Genomic DNA, 24,113 nt, shown 5'->3' on the forward strand with positions numbered 1-24,113 from the left:
GAGCGAGAAGATGGAGGTAAGTATAAATTTAGGGTGGAACTCTGCTTTAAGTTATTTTGAGGGGACAGCAAATTTACACTGTTATACAAGCTGCACACTCACTTCTTTACATTGTAGCAAAGTGTAATTTCTTCATTGTGGGCACATGAAAAGATAGAATAAAATATTTACAAAAATGTGAGGGGGTGTACTAAATTTTATGAGATTGTATGAGAACTGTATTTGTTTCAGGTCAGTGACTCGCATAGTAGTTAAAGTAGAACTGAACGTAAAAATGTTAAATTTGTTATGTTATAAGGAACTTCGAGATACATGAGCTTAAGTAGCACTCTGAAATATATACCCTTTGTCTTGAATTCATCCTGAAAAATAGCTGTGCACTTCCTGGTGTGCCAGAGTGCCAAGGCACTCCTTAGCTACAGATTCATTGCTGTATATCTGCAGTGTTAGATCCAAGGTACTGCTACAGTAGTTGGAGATTTGGTGATACAACTACTGGGCTACTCACTGTTCTCCTTGATTGGAGCTCTGACACAAGGAAGCGCAGTCCCGCATCTACCAAGATGGCTGCCTCCATGCAGAAACAGTGTAGAACAAGGCATGGTATTTTCCAGTACAGTAATAGGCAAAGATCAGCTGCAGGGGGTAGTGCTAACTAGTCCTTTATCCCCTAGCCTGCCGTTTTTGGACACAGCTTCCACAGGTCAGTTTGAGCCCAGCTCCCAGAGTTCAATATTGGGATGATCGCTCCCAAAGCTTTTGCCTTTACAAACAAGGCAGCTCCCATATTTCTATCCTGGCAGATTCATTTTATGTCCTCATATAAGATAATCCCAGGTCTGCATCGCTACCCCCATACTTCTTTCAAGGGCTATTCTGAATGAGAATCTCATTCTCCCCGTCTGATTTTCTATCTCATTTTAGCAGAATGAAGATCTTTACAATACCTCTCCACATAAACGATGAAAAAATATATATATACACATACAGTGTATAGCCAAAATAATTGGATGCATTGAACATGGTCCACACACAATTCAATAAGAATGGTGGGTGAAGGAAAAACATAGGTTCCAAACTTCCACTAATACATACTTCGACAAGGAAGACAAGGAAGAGCAGGGACTCTCAACACAGTTGTGCTGCAATTACTTTTGTACCTGATGGGGAAAAAAAAAAAAAAAAAAAAAATGGGATTTTTGACTTACCGTAAACTATTTCTCTGTGTTTATTCACAGACACAGCTCTTCAGGATTCTTGAACCATTGGATTATACGACCCCCTACAAGAGTAGGACACTAGGCAGAAAAAAGAACTCGACTACACCTATGGACAGTCCCAGGAGGTATACTCCCCCTCTCTGCTATAGGTCTTCAGTTTTGTAACAAGCAGTGTCAGAAGTATTACAACCCCATAGAGGGGTGGGTGCTATGTCTGTTAATGAATGCAGAGAAATGGATTTTAGGGTAAGTCAATAATCCCATTTTCTCTTTTGTTTATTGATGGACACAGCTCTTCAGGATTTTTAAACCATTGGGACATTCCAAAGCAGTGTCAAAACATGAGGGGTGGGACAACAAAAAAATCTCAAGGCTAAACAATAGCCAACCAGGTAACAGGAGCTCAACAAAAAACAGGAGCCCACCTGAACAATATACCCCCAAAGAGGGAACAGGCCCTCAAGCAGGGGAGCAAAACCTTGCGGCCAAAAGGAAGCATCCACAGATGCCATCACATCCAGCTTATAGAATTTAGTGAAAGTGTGCACTGAAGACCAAACCTGCGCCACCGACGCCTGACAACGGAAAGGCCGAAGAAGCACTAAGTGCCCGAGTAGAGTGCGGCGTGACAGGGAAAGGAGGAACCTGAGCCTTAATTGAACAGGCGCGAGTCATCCATCTGTCTGATCCATCTTGAAATGGTCGCAGAGGAAGCGGACAGCCCTTTTCTTGGCCCATCCGTGAGACAAACCGGTAGTATGACCTTCGAAAAGACTCTATAGCTGCCAGATACGCCCGAACCACATCCAGGGCATGCAAAACAACTTCCTTAGGATGTTTGGGCCTGAGACAAAGGGCCGGCAACACAATATCTACATTCAAATGGAAATCAGAGACTACTTAAAGAAGAAACGACGTGCTGTGATCGCATGACCATCAAAGCCCTGTAAACCACCAGATAGGGAGACCGACCAGACAAAGTCGCCAACTGCAACACCCTGCGAGCAGAGGTAATGGTAACCAAAAAAGCCACCATGTGACAGCTTAAGTAAAGGGGTCTTCGTATGTTTCCAAAGGGAGGTTTTTAAAGAACCGAATGAACCAGGTTCAAAACCCACGGTGGCAGAGGAGAATATACAGACGAGTAAAATGACGATGGGAAGCCAAAAGGTCTTTGGAAAAAAAAAAAAAAAAAACAAAAGAATGCCAAGACAGACACTTAACCTTTTATGGTGCTCAAACGCCAGTTTCTGATAAACATCCTGTTGAAGAAAGGCTAGAATCTGAGCCACCAAAAAGGAATGAGGATTGACTCCTTGAACCTCACACCAGGAAATGTACGCCTTCCACATCCGATAATAAAACTTGATGTTGATTTCCTCGCCTTCAACATGGTCAGAATCACTGAGCCAGACAAGCCCCTGTCCTTCAGCACCCAGTTCTCAACAGCCAGGCCGTCAAAGCAAGCGACCATAAAACAGGATGGAAGATCAGTCTTTGAGACAACAGATTGTCCCGGAGAGGAAGCCTCCAGGGGACATCGGCGACCAGTGGCACCGGGTTGGCGTACCATGACTGGTCCAAAGCCACCAGAATCCCTTCTGGCTCGATCCTGCGTAGAAGGCGCGGAAGAAAGGCAAAAATTAGATGGTAATGGCTCCATGGAGCCACCAGAGCGTCCGTGGCCTCTGCCAGAGGATCTTGCGACCTGACCACAAACCTTGGCACCTTTCTGTGGAGCCGAGACACCAACAGATCCGCCTCGGGGGTGCCCCACCACAGACAAATCTGATGAAACTTGTCTGGATGAAGGGACCATTCCCCCTGGTCCAACGCCTGACAACTGAGGTAATCCATCTGCCAATTTCCCCCCCACTGATGCAGCAACGCTAAGACCAGGCCCAACACTTTTATGAAGAACCAAGGAAGGGAGGAGAGACCAAAAGGGTAAACGCCACAAACCGACAGTGCTCCTTTTTCACTAAGCGTAAGAAACGCTCATGCTGGGTGCAAATTGGAATTTGCAGGTAGGCATCTAAAGAAGCCAGGGAATCCCCTTGATACAGGGACACCACCACCATCCGTAAAGACTCCACCCAGAATGATTGCACCCGCAAAAAACAGTTCAAGGCTGCGAGGGCCAGAATTCTACGAACTTGCCATCCTTCCTGGGAACCATGAAAGGGCAAGAATAAAAACCCCGAAAACATTTAGACACCGGGACGATCATGCCCTGGGACAAAAAGTCCTGCCATGCGCCAACAGAGCTTGCAGCCTAGCCGGAGGCAGGTGCACATTGGAAGGAAGGAAACTTTCCGGAGGACAAGAACGGAATTCTATCTTGGAACCGGATACAATCACCTCGTGGACCCACTGGTCGCTGACCATGGGAGGTCCACGACCCCAGAACCAGTGAAGATGTTCCCCCCCCCCAACCCCAGACATGGATGGGGGGCAAACCTGCATTCCGAAGGGGCCTTGCCGTCAGCAGGTCTGGAAAAGCCTGCACTCTGATTGCCAGACCAAGGCTGCTAGAAAAAAATTGCTTGTGGGCTGAAAAAGGAAGTCCCATGCCGCAGGCGATGCACGTTCCCATTCCCAGACTGTGTAAGGAAGGTACTCTTATCCCCTGTCAGACTCCTAACAATGTAATCCAGGGTAGCCCCGAACAGTCACACGCCCTGAAAAGGCAAGTCAGTCAGGACCTTGTTGGAGGTTTGATCTGCAGACAAACAGTTCAGGCACAAAATACACCTAAAGCACCACTGCCAAGACAGATAGCTTAGAGACTCACGGGAACCGCATTCAAAGATGCATCGCAGACAAACCGCAGACCCTGGACCAACCGATCCGCCAGTTCGCCTTAGGAGGGGGGGGGGTGGAACACGGACCCGTGGATACTGGGCCACTTGCCCCTCAGGCACACAGCTGTCCCAAGGGGACCCAAAAAAAAAAGGCCACCCGATAGCAGGCCTCTCAAAGGCAGACCTAGCCAGTTGAATGCCACCCAGGGAGAGGGAAGGTTGTGAGGGGTGAAGAGAACCCCAGAGGGGCTGACCACCCCAGGGAGTACCCGCGCCCCACACAGCATCCGGGGAAGGGGAGGAGGGGGCCATTACTTACCAATCCAGCGAAACGTGCGGGTAACACTCCCAAGACAGGAACCTCCTCGCCACTAGTGGGGGAGCTGCCGGCCAGAAGGAACACTGACGCAGGTCGAGACCTGGTTGTATGCCACCTTGCAAGACGTTTAACTCGCAGGCCAGCCCCCGTCCAGTGGGGCTATGTCGAAACGACCGAGTGCGGAGCTACGATCTGCGCACGCTCACTGCCTGAGGTGACCACTGGATCTAGATTATCCAGCCCGTCACCTAGTCCGACAGTTGATTGTAGATCTCGCAGGAAAAAAAATTATGGAAAAAAAAAAAGCCATTTAAAAAGAAAAAAATTGCCAGGACCAGAGATCCCAGCAAGGAACTAGGTCCTTTACCCCTGACTAGGCTGAAAAAAAAACAGAAGACCTATAGCAGAGAGGGGGAGTTTATCTCTGGGGACTGAGCATAGGTGTAGTCAAGTTCCTTTTTTGCCTAGTGTCCTACTCCTGTAGGGGGCAGGATAACCCAATGGTTCAAGAATCCTGAAGCGTTGTGTCGTCAATGAACGAAAGCGAAATGCTGGAATGCGGAAATCGTTTGGGGGGGGGGGGGGGGAAATAAAAAAAATCATATATACAGTATTTGTGGCTCTGAAGATACCCTCAATTGCATAAAACATGAGAGGTGGAAAGTAGCAAAACTCTGGTTTTCTTAGTCCACCAGCGTGGACTTTTGGGAAACCGCTCTTACATAAATGGGATGCAGGCTACTGCTTGCAGCTTGAGGCTTTTTGTTTATGAAAGTAACTCCTCTTGAATTGCAATAGTGTGACCAGTTTCTGACCGGTCACCATTGCCTTCTAAGGGTGAGCGTGTGCTTTTACCCATTCACCTTCAAAGCATCCAAACAAGTGGTCGCTTTCAGAGGGCAGCCTCTTGATTTGCTTCATGTAAAGAAGTTTTGCCATTAAACACTTGATGCTCCTCACTTTGAGAGAAAATCGGATTTTTGTAAGATCTTACCGTAAAATCCTTTTCTCTTAGCTCATTGACAGACGTAGTCTTCTTGATTCACAAGAACTGGGTTATGTTGTCTCCGCAGGAGTAGGACTAGGCAGAAAAGAAAAAACGTTCTGGCTCCACCCTAGGGGCAGTCCCAGAGGGTATATCCTCCCTCTCTCTGCTACAAGGCATCAGTTCTGTCACAAAGCAGCAACAGAGAATTTAACCCAACCCAACTCAATGATAGAGGGGCGGGTACTACGTCTGTCAATGAGCTAAGAGAAAAGGATTTTACGGTAAGATCTTACAAAAATCCGATTTTCTCTGTCGCTCATTGACAGACGTAGTCTTCTTGATTCACAAGAACTGGGACATCCAGAAGCAGTGCCACAAATGAGGGGTGGGATTGACAAATCAAAATCCAATCTAGAAGGCCCAACCGGTGCCAAACTAGAAGTTTTAAAGGCTCATTATAAACAAAGAATGAGACTCAAATAAAAATTCCAACGGAAAAAAAAACCCTCGAGGTAGACCACTGGTCTCCTCAAATGGCGGCCTGCAAAACCTTGCGGCCAAACGAGGCATCAGACGATGCCATTACATCAACTTTATAATGTTTTGTAAAGTCATGCACCGACGACCAGGTAGCCGCCTTGCACACCTGGACCACTGACGCCTGATGGCGAAAGGCCCATGACGCACTAAGTGCCCGAGTGGAGTGCGCCTTAACAGGGAACGGGGGCTCCCGACCCTTAATAAAATAAGCCTGTACCACCGTCTGTCTGATCCATTTGGAAATAGTCGCGGCAGATGCAGGCAACCCCTTTTTGGGTCCATCCGGGACCACAAAAAGTGAATCCGTCTTGCGAAACGAGTCTGTCGTTTTCAAGTATACCCTGATCGCCCGGACCACATCCAAGGAGTGCAAAGCAAACTCCCGAGGATGACTGGGCTTAGGACACAGGGAAGGTAATACAATTTCTTCATTCAGATGAAATTCTGAAACCACTTTTGGTAGGAAGGATGGATTCGGACGAAGAACCACCTTATCTCTATGAACCACCAGATATGGGGAACGACAAGATAATGCGGCCGTTCGGACACCCTGCATGCAGAAGTGATAGCCACCAAGAAGGCCACCTTCTGGGACAACGTAGGTAGAGGAATCTCCCTAATATCTTCAAAGGGAGGTTTCTGAAGAACCGACAATACTAAATTAAGATCCCAGGGTGGTAACGGCGCGCGCACTGGCGGAGCCAGATGTCGCACCCCCTGGATGAAATTCCGCACCAAGGAATGAGTAGCCAAAGGCTTCTGAAAGAAGATAGCTAATGCTGAGACCTGACCCTTGATAGTGCTCAAGGCCAGTTTCTGCTCAACCCCTTGTTGCAGAAAAGCTAATATTCGACTAACCGAATAAGATCGTGGGTGGAACCCCAGGGGTTCACACCATGCAATGTAGGACTTCCATGTGCGATGATAAATTTTTCTGGAAGTCGCTTTCCTTGCTTTAACTAGAGTAGGAATAACTGAAGCTGACAAACCCTTGTCCTTCAGCACCTGGGTCTCAATAGCCAGGCCGTTAAAGCCAGCGATCGTAAAGCAGGATGGAAGATCGGTCCCTGAGACAGTAGGTCCTCCCTGAGAGGAAGTCTCCACGGGACGTCCGCCACCAGTCTGACCAAGTCGGCGTACCACGCTCGGCGAGGCCAGTCCGGAGCTACCAGGATTACTGGAATTCCTTCCTCCTCTATCCTGCGAAGAAGTCTTGGCAGTAACCCGAGAGGAGGGAAGGCATACATTAGCTGGTATTGCCCCCACGGGGCGATCAGTGCGTCTGCGGTCTCTGCTAGAGGATCGCGGGAGCGAGCTACGAATCTCTGTACTTTCCTGTTGAATCGTGATGCCAACAGATCCACATCCGGGGTGCCCCAACGTAGGCACAACTGGTGGAAAACTTCTGGATGGAGGGACCATTCCCCCTGATCCAGAGTCTGACGGCTGAGATAATCTGCCTGCCAATTTTCCACCCCCGGAATGAACACCGCAGAGATCGCTGGAACAAATCGTTCCGCCCAGCGAAGAATGCAAGCCACTTCCTTGGCCACTCGGACACTCTTGGTGCCCCCCTGGTGATTGACATAAGCCACGGCCGTGGCGTTGTCCGACTGGATTCGAACCGGGCTGCCCTGGAGCTGCTCGGTCCAGTGAATCAGACAAAGTCTGATCGCTCTCAGTTCCAATACATTTATCGGCAACCTGGATTCTTCCGGGGACCAAAGTCCCTGGACAGATAACTGACCGAGAATTCCTCCCCATCCGGATAGGCTGGCATCCGTGGTCACTATCGTCCAATATATTGGCAGAAATGACTTTCCCTGGCTGAGCATCGGAGACCGAAGCCACCAGACCAGAGACTCTCTGGTCTGTTTGCTCAATCGGATCCGATTGTCCAGTTATTTCTTTTGCATTTGCGCGCTATTCTTTTTTAATATACATGTCTTTTGGTTCATAGCTGCAGCAGCTTTAGAAATACATGGGTATGCTCCCCCAAATTTTTTGCCTGTTTATTATGAATTCGGGTATGGGACTGGGCAAATGGGACTGCTTCGAAGGAAGCCACCATCAACCCCAGAACCCTCATGCAAGTTCGAAGAGAAGACCAGCTGTTGGATAGTAACAACTGGACTGCTGATTGAATCTTCCGGAGTTTCCCTACCGGAAGGAAAACTCTTGTCCTGACTGTGTCTAGAATTAGACCCAGATATTCGAGCCTCTGGGTGGGAACCAGAAATGACTTTTGCTGGTTCACCAGCCACCCGAATTCCTGTAAAGAAATTATAGTAATTTCTATGTTTTGTAGCAGGGTCTGAGGAGACTCTGCATGAAGCAGGAGATCGTCTAGGTAACCTAGAATCGATATGCCTCTTTGGCGCAGTAGTGCCAACATTGGGGCCAACACCTTCGTGAAGACCCGAGGAGCCGTGGCGAGACCGAAAGGTAACGCCACAAACTGATAGTGGTTCTCTTCTACGGAAAAGCGAAGAAACCGCTGATGTCCTGCGAAAATGGGAATGTGAAGATAGGCGTCCTTGATGTCTATGGACGCTAGGACATCCCCTGGATGCAGGAAGGCTGCTACTGTGCGAATGGATTCCATCTTGAATTTTCTTATGTTGAGAAAAGAATTGAGTGCCCTTAAGTCCAGAATTGGATGCACTTTGCCCTCTTTCCTGGGTATTGTAAATAGGTTTGAATAAAACCCCTGAAAACGTTCTGTCCAAGGAACGTGGACTACCACTCCTTGTTGTAGTAAATCCGTGACTGCTCTCCGCAGATCTTCTAGACGATCCGGGGATAGTCGGATATTGGAAGGGAAGAATCGCGTCGGTGGGAGAGATCGAAACTCGATCTTGTACCCTGACCTTATGACTTCGCAAACCCACTTGTCCGGGATTCTGGAAAGCCATGGATCCGGGAACCGGCGAAGACGTCCCCCCACCCCAGTTATGGGTGGGGGCGCACCTTCAGGCTTTGTACGATTTATCTTCAGGTCTGGAGGGGGCGGGCTTTTGCTTGCCCGACCAACGTCCCCTGAAGCCTCCTGAAGGAGCTTTGGAGGACTTAATTTTTTCACCCGCGGGACGAAAAAACTTTTTGTGAGCAGAGAAAGAAGACCCTCGTCTTTGACGATGTCCTTTACCTTTAACATTTCTAGACAGAAAAAAACTGATGCCTTGTAGCAGAGAGAGGGAGGATATACCCTCTGGGACTGCCCCTAGGGTGGAGCCAGAACGTTTTTTCTTTTCTGCCTAGTCCTACTCCTGCGGAGACAACATAACCCAGTTCTTGTGAATCAAGAAGACTACGTCTGTCAATGAGCGACAGAGAAATGGGGCCCACCAGGGAAAGCGGATTTATGGAGTCTTTCAAGGAATTGATCAAGAACTCCATGCTCTTGGAAAATCTTCTAGAAACTGCCAGATGGCATGATCCTCTGAGTCTGATCCCTTGAAACTGAGCATTTCCTCTTGCCCAAATTTAAGGGCTTGGCAAACTCCCACCACAGGCTGCAGAGCTACTCCAGAAGGATACCTTAACGCGAGCCTCAAACTTTTTTTCATGGAGTCTTTAAAGACCAGGGCCTTACCTACAGGGACTGTCCGGGTCTTATTCAAGTAGGAAATGGCGAGCTTAACAGTCAGAGAACCCCACTTTTTGTAGATATTCTCTATGAGGTACTGCTAAGCAAACTGTGTTTGAGGTACAAAAGCCTTCCCTGGGTGTGCCTATTCGGCATACATCATTTCTTGCAAGTGAGGGTGCAATAGAAATTATTTGGGATTTTTTTTAGCGAGTCACCGGGTTCCCAAACCTAGTGAGCATTCTGGCAGTGGTAACTTCAAATAGTGTGCACAACGTTCACCAGGAAGCCCACTGTGGTTGTCTGTGTCTGCGACAGCCCAGACCCCAAGATTCCTCGTAACAACCATAAAATTAGCTACAGCAGTCCATATAGTCCAAATACTCAATTAAAATGTCCGTGTAAAATTGGCGAATAGGCTGTAGGTTATCAGTAAATAATAAGCACTAGGGCAGAGCTCTCCTCTGGAGTGAAGCAGACTCCTGGAAGGAATGTGAAAAGGAAAACAGAAGAGCGCCTCTAAGTGAAATGTTTTATTAAACATGAAGCAGAAAATCAGCCAAGTGACAACTCGCATGAAGTGCAAAAAAGGTAAGCTAATCTGTGGTAAAGCTCCAGCAGTGAGAGGGTCCATGCATCCATCCTGGGAAATAAGGAGCTGCGGTGTGGCCTGTTGTACCCAGCAAGGATGAGGTAGTTCTGGGTACTTGCTTGGCGGACCGCAGGCTGCAACAGAGCGCGGCTGCCGTGTGAAGTCACTGATGAGTGGTGTTTCCCCGCTCATCAGTAACATCATACTCCAGCCGGCGCTGTGTTCTATCTTGCGGTCCACCAAGCGAGTACACAGAACAACCTCATCCTTGCTGGGTACAACAGGCCACACTGCAGCTCCTTATTTCCCAGGATGGATGCATGGACCCTCTCGCTGCTGGAGTTTTAGCACAGATGAGCATATTTTTGTTTACACTTCATGCGAGATGTCACTGCTTCATGTTTAATAAAATATTGCCCTTAGAGGCGCTCTTCTGTTTTCCTTTCCAAGATTCCTTTTGGCAAGGCTCCCAATCCTTGACAACTTCCTCCTATTTATCTTTCTGATCTTAGGGATGTTCCTCTGAAGCCTCATTCTCTTGCAAAAGTCAAAGAGGGGAAGGAGAGCACCCACACTTGTTCCCTAGGTGTCCCAACTTGTGATAAATCCTGACAGCTGATCTGCCAAACCAGAAATGGCAACAGAAAATTCCTCCCTTGACACAAAGACCTAAGACGGTGGAAATACCACATAAGGGAAGAGATTCAGAATTAATCTGACCCTTAAACTGGCCATATATGGATCAAAATATAGCCAGATCAGCAGGAACTGGCTAATTTTAATTTGTGTGGAGCTCTTTGTTCAACAGAAGCCAGTGAAAAGCTTGGCTTCTGATGAACAGCCCTGCTAAAAACCAGCATTCGAATTGCGGGGGAGTCCCCGCTGTTCGAATCCAAAGACACAGCAGGGAGGATTACCCAATCCATCTCAAATGTGTACTTCAGAAAAATCAGTTCAGTTTTTTTCGTTCAGTATGGTGGCTGAATGCAAAAAAAAAAAAAAAAAACAGCCATGTATGGCCACTTTTAGGGGAGTATTTACAGAGAAAGCGGTGCAGGGGGTTCTCTGTACAAAAGAGGGATTTGAGAGTTCACCCATTGCCTTTCCACCTCTCTACCTGTGAGGCCATGCCTTGCTGAGGGTTATTAGGCCTTTGATATCTTATAATGGAGCAGCCACCCAGCTGAGAAGGGAGTCCACACAAGCCAAAACACCTAAATATTAAGTCAACCCCCTAAAGAGAAAAGTGTCCCAGTACTTGCTTAGCCTTGGCTTTGGTGTGCTGTAGGCTGCTGTACTGTGCAGGGGATGTGGCAGAGTAGCTGAACTGCTGGAGCTGTTCTGTCCTGTAGGAGTCAGAATCTGGAATCACAAGTGTTACTGTGCCTAGGGAAATGGCAAATGGTGCCTGCATGTGCGTGTGACGACATCATTATGCAGAAACACCACACTGGTCTGCCCCTTTTGAACACTGCTAATGCAATGCATTGGTATGCCTGCAAATGAAACCTAAATAGTCCCAATGCATAGGTAACACGGCAGGGAAAAAACTGCAACATGCTCCAATTTTACAGAGGCACTCACCAGCCCATGTTACAGGGCCAGAAAGCACAATCTTTACCCATTACAGCGAGCACACCACACAAAGGCCTAGTACCCCCAGGGAGATCACTGTTGTAGGCCTGTAAATAGCCCTGCCAGCAAGGTAACCAGATAAACAGTACCCTGGGGATTGCTGCCCGCAGGATCCAGCAGCTACTGGTGGCATTACAAGCCTTTCCATTCTTGTATGCAGGGACAGGGTACAGTCCCTCTTGGCCATATAGTTTGTAGGTGACAAATCTGAATAAAGCTCTACTTTACCTCAGCAGAGGTGTTCAGAATAATCTAGCAAATAAAGGACTAAGCCCACAAAAGATCTTTATACAGACATCTGTAAGCACATCCATCACCTAAGGACACTAGCTAAAAATGGAGGCTTGGCTTAGCTGGGAGGAGATATGCCTGGGAAGAAATTACTGCCTTTTTTTGGCCAGCGTCCAATCACCTGAGGGTGGCAGCATAACCCAAGTAGTCAAAAATATGAAGTGTCTAATGTAAAAAAAAAAAAAAAGCGCACAACCAATAAATTAAACAAACATACTTAAAAAAAAAAAAAAAATTTAAACCAAATATTACTACTTGTGTCCCATACATATAAACGTGAACCACCAGCATATATAGAAATCATATAAACTATATACATCTCAAGTATCCAAATATTAAATTAGAAAAAGTCCCCAAAATGCATTCTGTGTATTTTGTGACTGAAGACGACCCAGGCTGCTGCTGTCCCACAGAACAAAGTTGTCTGGTTCTTCAGCTGTCTGCCACTTCCCCTGCACTGTGCTCCTATCAATGCTTCTCAGGGATCACATGATTTATTAAAGGAGTGCGGTGTAGGAGTGTCGGACCAATGGAGACCCAGACCACTGCACTACGTATGAGTGTGCTGTCAACAAAAGGCAGCTTTTACAGTACGAAACATAAAATTAAACCTGCACCAAAAAGATCAGTGTACGTATTTTCAATTACAGTCCAATCCGGTGTCAGCTGACATTGTTGACTCCAGGCTCTGGAAAGATCTTGAAAATTTTTTGTTGTGGTTCACCAATCGGCCTGATTGACCACTAGTTTCACCTCTCATCGTATGGCTGATAGCCAGAACCAGCAGCACCCTCCCCCTCCCATGCGCTCCAGTGAGCACTGGAGGAGACAGTCACTTGTCTCTGCTCCAATCAGACTGAAGTGAGCGACCATCAGTCATGTGATCTCTTAATTACTGGTACTTAGAGCCCATGTGGGACAGTTGCAGCATCACATCGATGCTGCAGCATAAAGGTTGACTATATCTGTATTTTTTGCAACTTTAAACATCTTTAAAAATTCCCTTTCCGGTATTTCAGATTTATAAATTATAGCAAGGGTACTGCAAGCCAAAAATTGCAAAACATCTTTAACCACTTGCCGACCAGGCCATAGCAAAAAGGATGGCTACAGCGTGGTTGGCTTATTCTGGGAGGGTGTACAATGACGTTCTCCCAGAATCGCACTTCCTGCGCGCCCCCTGGGGCGGGCACACGGAAGCGCCCGTGCTTGCCAGGTCGAAGGGACCTGGCGCGTCTCGGATAGTGTATAATATATAATGGGAAGTCAGGAAATGACAGAGCTCCCTGAATGTTGGGCCTTTGCATGTGGCCAGGCTGTGTAAAAGTCTCACACATTTAGTATCGCCATACTCCGGAGTAGCAGACTGTATTTTGGGGTGTCATTTTTTGCTATGTACAACTACATGCTATGTGTTAGAAATATCTTAAAAATGGAAAACTGTAAAAAAAAAAAAAAAAAAAAAAAAAAAAAACTGGAGTTTTCATTTTCTTTCCACATTTTCCAAAAACTAAAATTACATGTTCAAAAGACTCATACTTCAGAATATGTGTTGGGGTGTTTGCTTTCAAAATGGGGTCATTTTGTCGGTGTTTCCATTGTCCTGGTGCTCCAGGACCTTCAAAAGTGTGATAGGTTGTCAGGAAATTATGTGTATAATGTTCCTAGAATGCCTGGAGGTGCTACTTGGATGCTGGGCCTCTGTATGTGGCCAGGCTGTGTAAAAGTCTCACCCGTGGTATCGCCATACTCAGAAGTAGCAGAATGTATTTTGGGGTGTAGTTGCAAGTATGCCTATACAGTGTCTGAGAAATAACTTGGTAATATGACAATTTTGTGGGGGAAAAAAAAAAATCTTCATTTTGCAAAGAATTGTGGGAAAAAATTACAGCTTCAAAATACTCACCATGCCAACATGCCTCTTACTTAAGACCTTGGAATGTCTACTTTCCAAAAAGGGGTCATTTGGGGGGTATTTGTACTTTGCTGGTTTGTTAGTGTATCAAAAAATGATAGGCCGTCAGTGCATCAGGTGTGATCAATTTTCAATGATTGCCACAATAGCTTGTGGACTCTATAGCCTTCACAAATACCAAATAATATATACTTATTTGGATTATTTTTACCAAAGATATGTAGCGGTATAACTTTTGGCCAAAACTCATGAAGAAAAATTACTAAATTTGCAAACTTTTTAAAACCGAAACAAAGAAAAATGCATTTTTTTTTTTTTTTTGCAAAATTTTCAGTCTTTATTTATAGAGCAAAAAAAAAAAAAAAAAACAACCCAAGGATAATTAAATACCACAAAAGAAAGCTCTATTTGTGTGGAAAGAAAAAAAGGACGAAAATTTCATATGGGTACAGTGTTGCATGACCGAGTAATTGTCATTAAAAATGTGAGAGCACTGAAAGCTGAAAATTGGTCTGGTTGGGAAAGGGATTTAAGTGCCCAGTAGGTAAGTGGCTAATATAGGTTTCTAGAGAACAAAAATATCACCTGCTCCATGTGTTTGCTATATGTGTCTTTGGCTCCAGCAACAGCAGCCAGGTTATTTGCTTCCGCCGTTGCCTGTAAAATAACAAATCCAGTTAACGAAGATCAAATCGCAATCTACAAAAAAAAAAAAAAAAGAGTTGAAGAATACCTGAAGCATTGACTTGGGATGAGGGAGCTCTTCACCTTGATAGATTTTAATGTATGCCTGGAAGGGAGATCAGCCAGCATAAGAACAGGAAATGTCAAACAATTTTTTGAATTACTTAATTTTAAGTGGTTCTAAAGGCAGGCGTTTTTTAAATCATAATGCATTAAGATAAACTGTGTGCAGATGTTCCCCCAACCCCCTAATACTTACCTGAGCCCATCTCTATTCAGCCATGTTGCAGGACTCAGCTGTCCGGCTCCCTCCTCATTGGTTGAGACAGCACCAAGCGCCACGGCTGTCAAAATCAGTGAGTTAATGAGGAGAGAGAGAGGGGGTGGGGCTGAGCAGAGGCTCAGTGTCTGAATGACAAGCTGCTTGCTGTAGGGATACTCAGCAGGAGGCAGGAGCCAGGAGCTCCAAAGAGGGAGCAGCGAAAAGGAGGATCTAGGCTGATCTGTGCAAAACCACTGCACAGAGCAAGTAAATATAACATGCTCTAAATAAAAAAAAAAAAAAAGACTTTAAGATCACTTTAACCTCTTATTGCCTGAACGCAAACCAAATTCTAACAACTGAAAGCAGTTTTGCAACTTTTGTATGTGTAGGTGAAACACCCGATATCACAACTATTTACCGTCTACAGGTAAAATCTTGTTTTTCAGGCTAAATTGGGCGTTCATTTGGTGGTAAATGGTGATGGCGATTAGCTTTAACATCAAAATGAAAACTGGCCCAAAATCGTAAAAATAATTTACCTGTATATATCTTGTCACTAGCATGACCCACCACAAAAAAAAAAAGACATTCTTCTATACCTGAAACCATATAGGTGTATACTATTTGTTTGGGAGCACATTGCAGGACACAGGGTGTCTTCATCTCCATTAGAATATGGTTATACTGCCAATGTCAGACTGACACTGTCAAAAAGACAGGAAGTCCCCAACTAGGCATAACCCCTACCCATTAAGCAAGGCTTCAGTCTTTTGTAACAGACCATAAACCACAAAGGCAGAGGGATAGGATCCCTGTGTCCTGTGATGTACTCCAAGAAAAGGATTTTTCAGGTAAATCAAAACTACCATTTTCTTTATCATACATCCCAGGACAAAGGGTACCCTTATCTCCATTACTATAGGGATGTCCTAGAACACTATGAGGGGGAAGGCAACAGATGAACTGCAGTACTAGACATCAGGTACACCTGATAGCGCTAATCACATCCACTGTGTGTCCTCTGGCATGTGATGAACAGGACAAAAAAAAAGGAAAAAAACCCTTAAAGTGGAGTTCCACCCTACTTTTATACTTACCTCCATCTTCTCGCTCCGGGTCACCTGAAAAAGAAATGGATAATCGCATATTTTTTTTTTTTTTTTTACTTACCTCGTAGCGAAGAAAATATACTTACCTTACTTCCTTCTTCCTCCTTCCTCGGCCACGGCCCGTCGTCACTTCCTGGCTTTGCAATGATTCCTGGGAGCTGAACGTCATAGCTCCCAGGAATCATTGCGCCTGCACCGGCCCCGACGTCAGTTCCGGGGCGCGCGCGTCATCCCCTTCTAAACAGCTTCTGGGCATGCCCAGAAGCTGTGGAGGGGTGACGCGCGCGACCCGGAAGTGACGTCGGGGCCGGCGCAGAGCATCGTGGGACCACAGAAGGCGGAAGAAGACGCCGAAGAGGACGCGCTGGCTTCAAGCTGCCCACATCTGAGATGGCAGCGCTGGACAAGACGTTTGCAAGGTAAGTATTTCGTCTTGCAGGTAAGTGCAACCCGGGACAGATCAGAGGCTAGCCATTGTGGAATGCACTAGCCCTGACTGTCCCGGGGGTATTAAAAAAAAAAAAAACAAATCCAGGGTGGAACTCCGCTTTAAGGACGACCATACCGACATTACGACTAGAACTCTGTACGAGAACAGGTGCATGGGGCGGCCTGGGACAGGAGGAGGAATCTCGGAACTGTACCGGTTATTTGCCGATACGACTGCTAGGCCTTCCTATCAGCTAGCTTGGGAGACTGACCTGGGGGAAACTATTGACGAGGAGGACTGGGACCGGTGGTCGACTATGGTGCACAGGGGGATACTCAACACTACTCTGGTGGAGGCAAACTATAAGGTGCTATCTCGGTGGTACTTGGTGCCAACGAGGTTGGCCAAACTATTTCCAGGCACCTCCCCCCTGTGTTTGACACTGTGGGCAGCACGGGGATATGTACCATGTGTGGTGGAGTTGTCTGAAGGTTCGGCGATTTTGGATTCAGGCGATTAACCTGATCCACTCGGCGACGGGCCAGAGGATCGATAGAGATGCCAAGACGGTGTTGTTCTCGGACTTGCCGGTTGAGATCCCCAGAAATACCCGTTCCCTTATATTCTTTATTCTCCTGGCAGCAAAAATTACTGTGGCGCAGGCTTGGAAAACGCCCACACTGAATATAGTGCAGGTGAAAACCAAAATGTCATGGATTTTGCTTAACGAGAAGTTGGCCAGTATCCGTTTGGATAAGCAGCGTAGATTTGACCGAGTGTGGAGCCCCTGGGTGGAGTATTTGCAGGCTCCATAGTTGCGGCTGGGTGGATTGGGGTCCGGTGCGGGGGGACATGGGACGGGTGACTGTTTGTCTTTGTCTTCTATCTGCTTTTCTCTTGGCTTCCTTTCTTTTCTAGTTCTTTCCTTCTCTCTTGTTTTCCCAATTTCTCGCATGGTTTTTTCCTCTCTCTGCCCATTGCGATGTGGGCTATTCTTTTAATTTTTTGGTCTTCTACTTTTCCGTTTATTAACCTTTGGGGGGTCTGGCTGCTGGAGGGGCATCCTTGGCTCAGGCTCCGGAACTCTGGTTTGGGTTTCCTGCTATGGGCCTGGGATGCTTTCTATTTGACCGATGATGGGAGCCTGTTGGTTTCCTCTTCTGGGGAGGGAGGCTGGGGGGGGGGGGGGGCTTCACCCTTTCGTGGACACCGTGTGTGCCCATTGGGGGTGTCTGGGGGGGAGCCCTCTGCTGGCGGATATCCTATTGGAGCCTGGTGAGTCCTCTGGACTCTTGATGTATCTCCTATTGAGGGGACTACAACGGTTGCAATTTAATGTATTTTGCTGTTTATTTTTATCACTGACTGTCTAGTTGCTAATACTGTTTGGAGTCATGTTTTTTATGTATTGCCTGGGTACAGAGTGCCTTTTCTCAGGCTACCCCCTTTCTTTTGCCTAGGTTTTCTACATTTTCTATTTTATGTTGTACTACTGCAATGTGTTGTTTAAAATCAATAAAAAACTATTGAATACTAAAAAAGAAAAAAAAAAGGAAACAAACAATGTCCTGGTTGAGAAGAAAGAAAGAGACAGGCACAGGCAAAAGGATAGCTGGGAACGTAAAAGCCACCTTGTCACGACAAAAACACTGGAAACCGTTCCTTACAGGAAGAGCAGCCTATTACGAAAGAGCTAGACCGGAAAGAGGATCACTCTTGCTTGAAAGGAATACAGGGTCAGACGCAATATTCAAACCTTTGAGTTGGGATTAATGTTGACTTCTGTAAGTCCATACCAAATCAAAAAAACCTCTCCAGTAGTGTGTATCATATAAGAAACCGTCATTTCCAGAAGCGAAACAGATGCTCCTGGAGAAGTAAGTTGTCCAGGTAACCTATAACAGGAATACCCAGGAAAGCAGGAGTCCCAAGACCAGAGTCAGAACCTTCAACAGTCATGAAGCAGTGGACAGGCCAAACAGCATATCTACCTGCTGAAGTGGCGATCCTGTACCACAACTGCAGCTTTGTGAGGCAGAAGATCAGAAAGTGTAGATCAGGGGGTCCTCAAACTTTTTAAACGGGGGCCAGTTCACTGTCCTTCAGACACTGTTGGGGGGCCAGACTATAGTTTGAAAAAAATATGAACAAATTCCTATGCACATATTTTATTTGTAGTGCACAAAAAAACAGGAAAAACAATACAATATTTAAAATGAAGAACGATTTTAATAAACCTAAAAGTATAAGTATTTTAATGGGCAGTATAGGCCTGCTTTTGGCTAATGAGATGGTCAATACCCGGTTCCATTTTTGTCACTGCTAATCGTAGCAAGTGATGTAAGTGTTCATCAGTTAGTCTGGATCTGGTTGGAGATTTCAGATATTTCATTCGGTAAAAAGTCTGTTCATAGACGTAGGTGCTGCCAGAGATGGTTGCAATTTTGAGTGCATGCTTCCTGAGATTTAAGATATGTCTCAGAGGGGAGAGATGCATATAAATTAGTAAGGCTTGCTTGATTTGAATGCGTCTTTCAGAGAGTCAATTCTGTAGTTCAGCAAATTCCATTTGGTAAATTGGATCAACAATTTCAATACCAGAAAATGGGTTCTGGAAAAGCTGTATGTCCTGTTCATGGAGATGAAGCTCTTTAAATCTAAATTGAAAGTCCTTTTGCAAAATTTCAAGTAAATCCACACGTTTTGTTTGGAAATGCAACTAGTGGTTTTTCCGCCAAAAGGTTTTGAGTTGTGGGGAGATTGCAGAAGTTTTCCTCCTTCACTTGTTTAATGAGATGGTCTAATTCAATGCTTTCACATGCGAATGCATATCACAGATGAGCTTCCCCTTTCCTTGAAGTTGAACATTGAAACTGTTGAGTAGCTCTGTTATTTAGAAAGGCAAGGTGCCATTTCCATTCTGCATCTTTGAGCTCTGGTACTTCTTTATTTTTCGAAAGCATAAAAGCAAAAACCTGTGGAAGTCATAAAAACGTTTCAAAACTGTCCCTCGACACAACGGGCGTCTGTGTGGTACAGAATATCTAGGCAACATTTAGCTCAGACAGAAATTCCTAAAACGATCTGTGGTTTAGTGCATGGGCACTAATGCAGTTAACACAAGATACCATCATTTTTATGACAAAGTCCAACTTCAATGATTTACAACACAGTGCTTGTTGGTGCATGAGGCAGTTTATGGCTATTGGATGTGAATAGTTGTTTGTCCATCTCTTTTTTTTAATGCGTGCAACCACTTCTTTCATAGACCCCCAACATGCTAGGAGCACCATCAGTTGTCACACTGGCTAGTTTAGCCTAGTCCAGTTCCAAATCATTCATAGTTTGGCAAACTTTTTCATTGATAGTGCAGCAAGCTCCTCTGTGACTTCGAAATATTCATTTGTCCCACTAATGAAAATTAGAAGTTGTGCAGAATCACGAACATCAGTGCCAATGAAAAATAGCATAGTTTGAGGAGTTTTGCAAATGCAGATGCAAATTTTTCCCACATTTCTTCAATCCTTCGTGTAACTGTAGGTCCTGAAAGACTCACTATACTAAATAAGCCTTCTCTGGACACATCTCTTTGGCAACAGAAAGAAGGCATTAACAAATTCTCCCTCTACGAATGGTCTGCCAGTGCATGCTATGAGCTTGGCAACTTGAAAACTCTCTCACAATGATGATATATTTAGCTGCTTTTGCTTCACAAAAGTATTTTGCTGAGTCGTCAATACATTTTTCTGTTTTAGGGCTCTTTCACACGGCTGCTCCGTGTGAAAGCTCCGCTGCGGTCTTTTTTTTTTTTTTTTTCACGGAGCGGATGACATTTCTGTCATCCGCTCCGTATGCCCGCATATCATCCCATCTGTTTGCGGATGATATGCGGACATAATGTAAGTCTATGGGTATTGCGGATGTCAGCGGATGACACCGCTGACATCCGATTTTCCTTCCTTTCCCTTTTTTGAACGGAACAAAAATAGGGTTCTGTTCCGTTCCAAAAAACGGAACAGAACTGACAGGAAGAAAATCGGATGTCAGCGGATGGTATTCCGCTGACATCCGCAATGCCATAGACTTACATTATGTCCGCAAATCATCCGCAAAAAAATAGGATGATTTGCGGACATACGGAGCGCCCGTGTGAAAGGGCCCAAAATATTTTATCTTCTCACTTGTCCGACCAATCTTATTTATCTTTATGTTGTGTTTCGCAGTGTCAACGCAAATTGTATTCCTTTAAACACAGACACTATATTCTGGCATATCAGACAAACAGCTCTCTTTGTACTGTGTGAAAAAGTAATCCTAAATCCACTGTTCTTTGAATATCCTGCACTCAGAGTAAATTTTCCTTTTTTTTTGACATAATATTTCCTAGGGAATGAAAATTAGTAATATACCAATAAATACAGAGCTACAAAAACAATATACCAGGAATAATGACCAAACTAAAATAAAAAATGTCAGCGCTCAGCAATAGTACAAATGGTCAGCCCTCAACAGTAGCGCAAATGGTCAGCGCTCAGCAGTAGCGCAAATGGTCAGCGCTCAGCAGTAGCGCAAATGGTCAGCGCTCAGCAGTAGCGCAAATGGTCAGCGCTCAGCAGTAGGTGAAGAAGGTGCTAATAAGCCATCCCGTATTTTTTTTTTTTCACTTTAAATGTGATGGATCTATTTCCAGAATATATCTTGCAATGTTAGTGATCATAGGGATGATACAAATTAAATACCTGCTCACTCTGTTATATACACCAGATATGCACATTAAATACCTGCTCGCTCTGTTATTTCCACCAGATATGCACAATACCTGCTTGCTCTGGTAAACAATTCATTTCCCCTAAGGGACTTGTACCACCATGGCCTCAGGAACTAAAGTGCAAGCAGTGCAGACAAGTCCCTGTATGAACCCCTCAGAGCTGAAGACCTGACCCCCCCAACAAGTGAATGACTACAAGTCCCAACATGAACCCGTGAGATCTAAGGGGTCACATTCTTAGATCTCAGGGGCTCATGCTGGGACTTCTAGTCCTTCACTAGTTGGGGGGCTGTTATGTCCTCCGCTCTGAGGGGTTCAAGCTGGGACTAGTAGTCCTTTACTTTTGGGGGGGTCACATTCTTAGATTTCAGGGGCTCACGTTGGGACTTTTTTGTCCTTCACTAGTTAGGAGGGGAAGTCACGGCCTCAGCGCTGAGGGGTTCATGCTGGAACTTGCAGTCCTTCACTTTTAGGAAGTTCATACCTCCCAAAAGTGATGGACTACAAGTCCCATCATGAACCCCTAAGATCTAAGGTTGTGACCCCCCCCCCCAAAAAAAAGAGGACTACTAGTCCCATCATGAACCTCTTAGATCTAAAGCTGTGACCCCCCCCCCAAAGATGGACTACTAGTCCCAGCATGAACCCCTAAGATCTCATGGTTTCATCCTGGAGCCTGTAGACCTTAACTAGGTGGGGGTTATCGCATCCTCAGCTCTGAGGGGTTCATGCTGGGACCTGTAGTCCTCCACTTATGGGGGGGGGGGGGGGAAATCACATCCCCCAAAAGTAAAGGACTACAAGTCCCAGCATGAACCTCTCTGCAGTGCAGTCTGGCTCCCCATGACATATATGATCCATCCCCTGCGCTCAGTCAGCCTCACCTCAAACCAGACCATAGCTCTCGAGTCCTGGCAGTTCTTTCCCCTCTGACCGTGCCGCCTGAGATGGAGGAGGTGGGTGGAGCTAAACCACTTAGGCGGAGCAAGGGAGGAGGATGTTAAATCCTCCTCCGCTCTAAATGCTGAGGCCTCGGCTCTTAGTACTCTCATCTGTGAGTAAAGTGGTGCTGACTGCGGCGGCGGGCCAGGTTCAGGACTCAATACGATTTTGCACTCTTATACGTAGAAACCCATGGGAAGCATGGTTTCATAAGCCTATATTGGAATTGATGAGGCGAAAACGCATTTTAAGACTGACATTTTTATGGCTGCTAAACACCATAGCGAAGGCATGAAAAACGCCTCTCCTATCCTTTGGAGGAAAAAGGACAGGCGCACGGAACTTTGATAAGTAAAAAGCTCACAGAGATAAGCTCACAGCGATACGCAGGACTCGTCTGGCAACCCTGGGTAAATCAGTTTCCGTTAATGTGACGGCCCTCACATTTTTTGGACAGGTAGAATCTCAATTGTGCTCAGCTACGCTTGCCTCAAAACTCCCTCACCCCTCTCCTATGGCTCCCCCCCCCCCCCACCCTCACCTTTCCCTTTTTTTAGTTTCTTGCTTCCATCCGGTCTTTCTTCCTTTTTTCTTATATTCCACTTTATCACTGTCAACCGCCTGCATGCTGGGCCAACCTATCGCCTCTTGGTTTTCCTGGGGTGCTCAATTTTGCCTTAACCTACCCCTCAGCAGACATAACATTGAATACTGCATAGAAGGGTTCCAGTGATAGCCCCCTTAAACCTTGGCCTGAACCTATGGCCCATATTTCATATACACTCGCCGCCTTCAGGTGCGGTTTTGATTACTTTATTTGTTGAATTCTATGAATCTATGGGTTTCCATATTGCCTATTCCCTAGGTATTTGACTGCTGGGAGTCATACCTCCTCTCGTCTCCCTGGTAAAATGCATTAATATATTGGCACCCTAACTTTGTTAATATTTTCTTGGCTGTGGTATATAATGTGGCTATTTGATTGTGGGACTGATGATTTGGTCTTAGGATACCTACCACTATTGGCCCTGCTGTCATTTAACTGTTTTTTCGCATGCAAATTTTTTATTCAATAAAAATATTGTGAAAGAAAAGATAAAGTTCTGCATGCCTCTTGCAGGGTAATTTCGCTGACCAACCCTTCCATGCATGGTACAAGCAAGATCCCTTGCTGTGTGGAGTCCTTCAAGAAATCCACAGAGAGGCGAAGCGTGAAGAGCATATGAAAAATTCTCCATGTTTCTGCTTGGTTTGGCATTACCACAAGCAAGATCCCTCTGCCCTGCTATGCGATGAGCTCCGCCCGTAGAACTCTGACCCACACCTACAGCCGTAATTTCTGGACGTAAAGCTGTCACCACCTGAACAAATGAGGCATTTCTTGTTCAAGGCATCATAAATACTGAGACCTCGTTCACTGGACACGTGAGGGTCTTTACCGGTATAAGAATCGGCAAGATCTACCAAAAGCATACTTCTTTTCTCAGTGAATTCCTTTACAATATGGAATTGCTAAGCAAACCTTGTTTGGCAGAACTAACGTCCTGTTAGGGTGATCAAAAATCTTTCTAAAATGAGGATGTACAGAAAAGGATTGAGATGTTGTGGTGGTTACCATGATCCAAATCCTGCAACCTTTTGAGCAGAGGATTCGGCAAGTGGTAACTTTAATTGGTCCGCATCTGTGAGAACACTCACCAATGCCATTTTTGGGGCCGATATAAACCCTTGGATAAGGATTCTTCTGGGTCACCTTATACCGGAACAATCTAGTCATCATCTACCTCTTCCTCCACTGGTTCCTCTTTTGTTAACATGGAGGGAAAAGGGGGCAAACAATTCCACTTGCAACAAAGGCGGGCCAAGCCAGCAAGTATTCCAGAAAGCTGCTGCTGTATTTCAGTAGTAGCAGAGGATATCTCCCTTGTCACAAAGAACTGGCTTTAAAATATGATCTCCTGTTGTGGTTTTAATGTACATTTTAGCTCCTTGGATGGTTTTAATATGCAAAATGTAGTAAAA

The 24,113-nt window shown here is 45.7% G+C and overlaps 2 protein-coding genes across 3 annotated transcripts in view; one reads left to right on the forward strand and one right to left on the reverse strand.

Moving 5' to 3' along the window:
• The window catches only part of HNRNPU (heterogeneous nuclear ribonucleoprotein U), a 458,517-nt gene extending 448,996 nt beyond the window's left edge, over positions 1-9,521 (forward strand). The window contains exon 14 of the mRNA XM_082249138.1: positions 9,510-9,521. The gene's annotated coding sequence lies outside the window, so the exon portion shown is untranslated. The remainder of the gene's footprint in view (positions 1-9,509) is intronic.
• ATL2 (atlastin GTPase 2) overlaps positions 1-24,113 on the reverse strand; it is a 223,932-nt gene that overhangs the window by 29,040 nt on the left and 170,779 nt on the right. For both annotated transcript variants that reach the window (XM_082249141.1, XM_082249140.1), the window contains exons 10-11: positions 14,627-14,683; positions 14,479-14,550 (exon numbers count right to left, since the gene is read on the reverse strand). In XM_082249141.1, the coding sequence (XP_082105267.1) occupies positions 14,479-14,550; positions 14,627-14,683 (129 nt within the window). The remainder of the gene's footprint in view (positions 1-14,478; positions 14,551-14,626; positions 14,684-24,113) is intronic.

The sequence above is a fragment of the Pelophylax lessonae genome (genome assembly GCF_965119305.1).
Source record: "Pelophylax lessonae genome assembly, chromosome: 3".
NCBI classification, from domain to species: domain Eukaryota; kingdom Metazoa; phylum Chordata; class Amphibia; order Anura; family Ranidae; genus Pelophylax; species Pelophylax lessonae.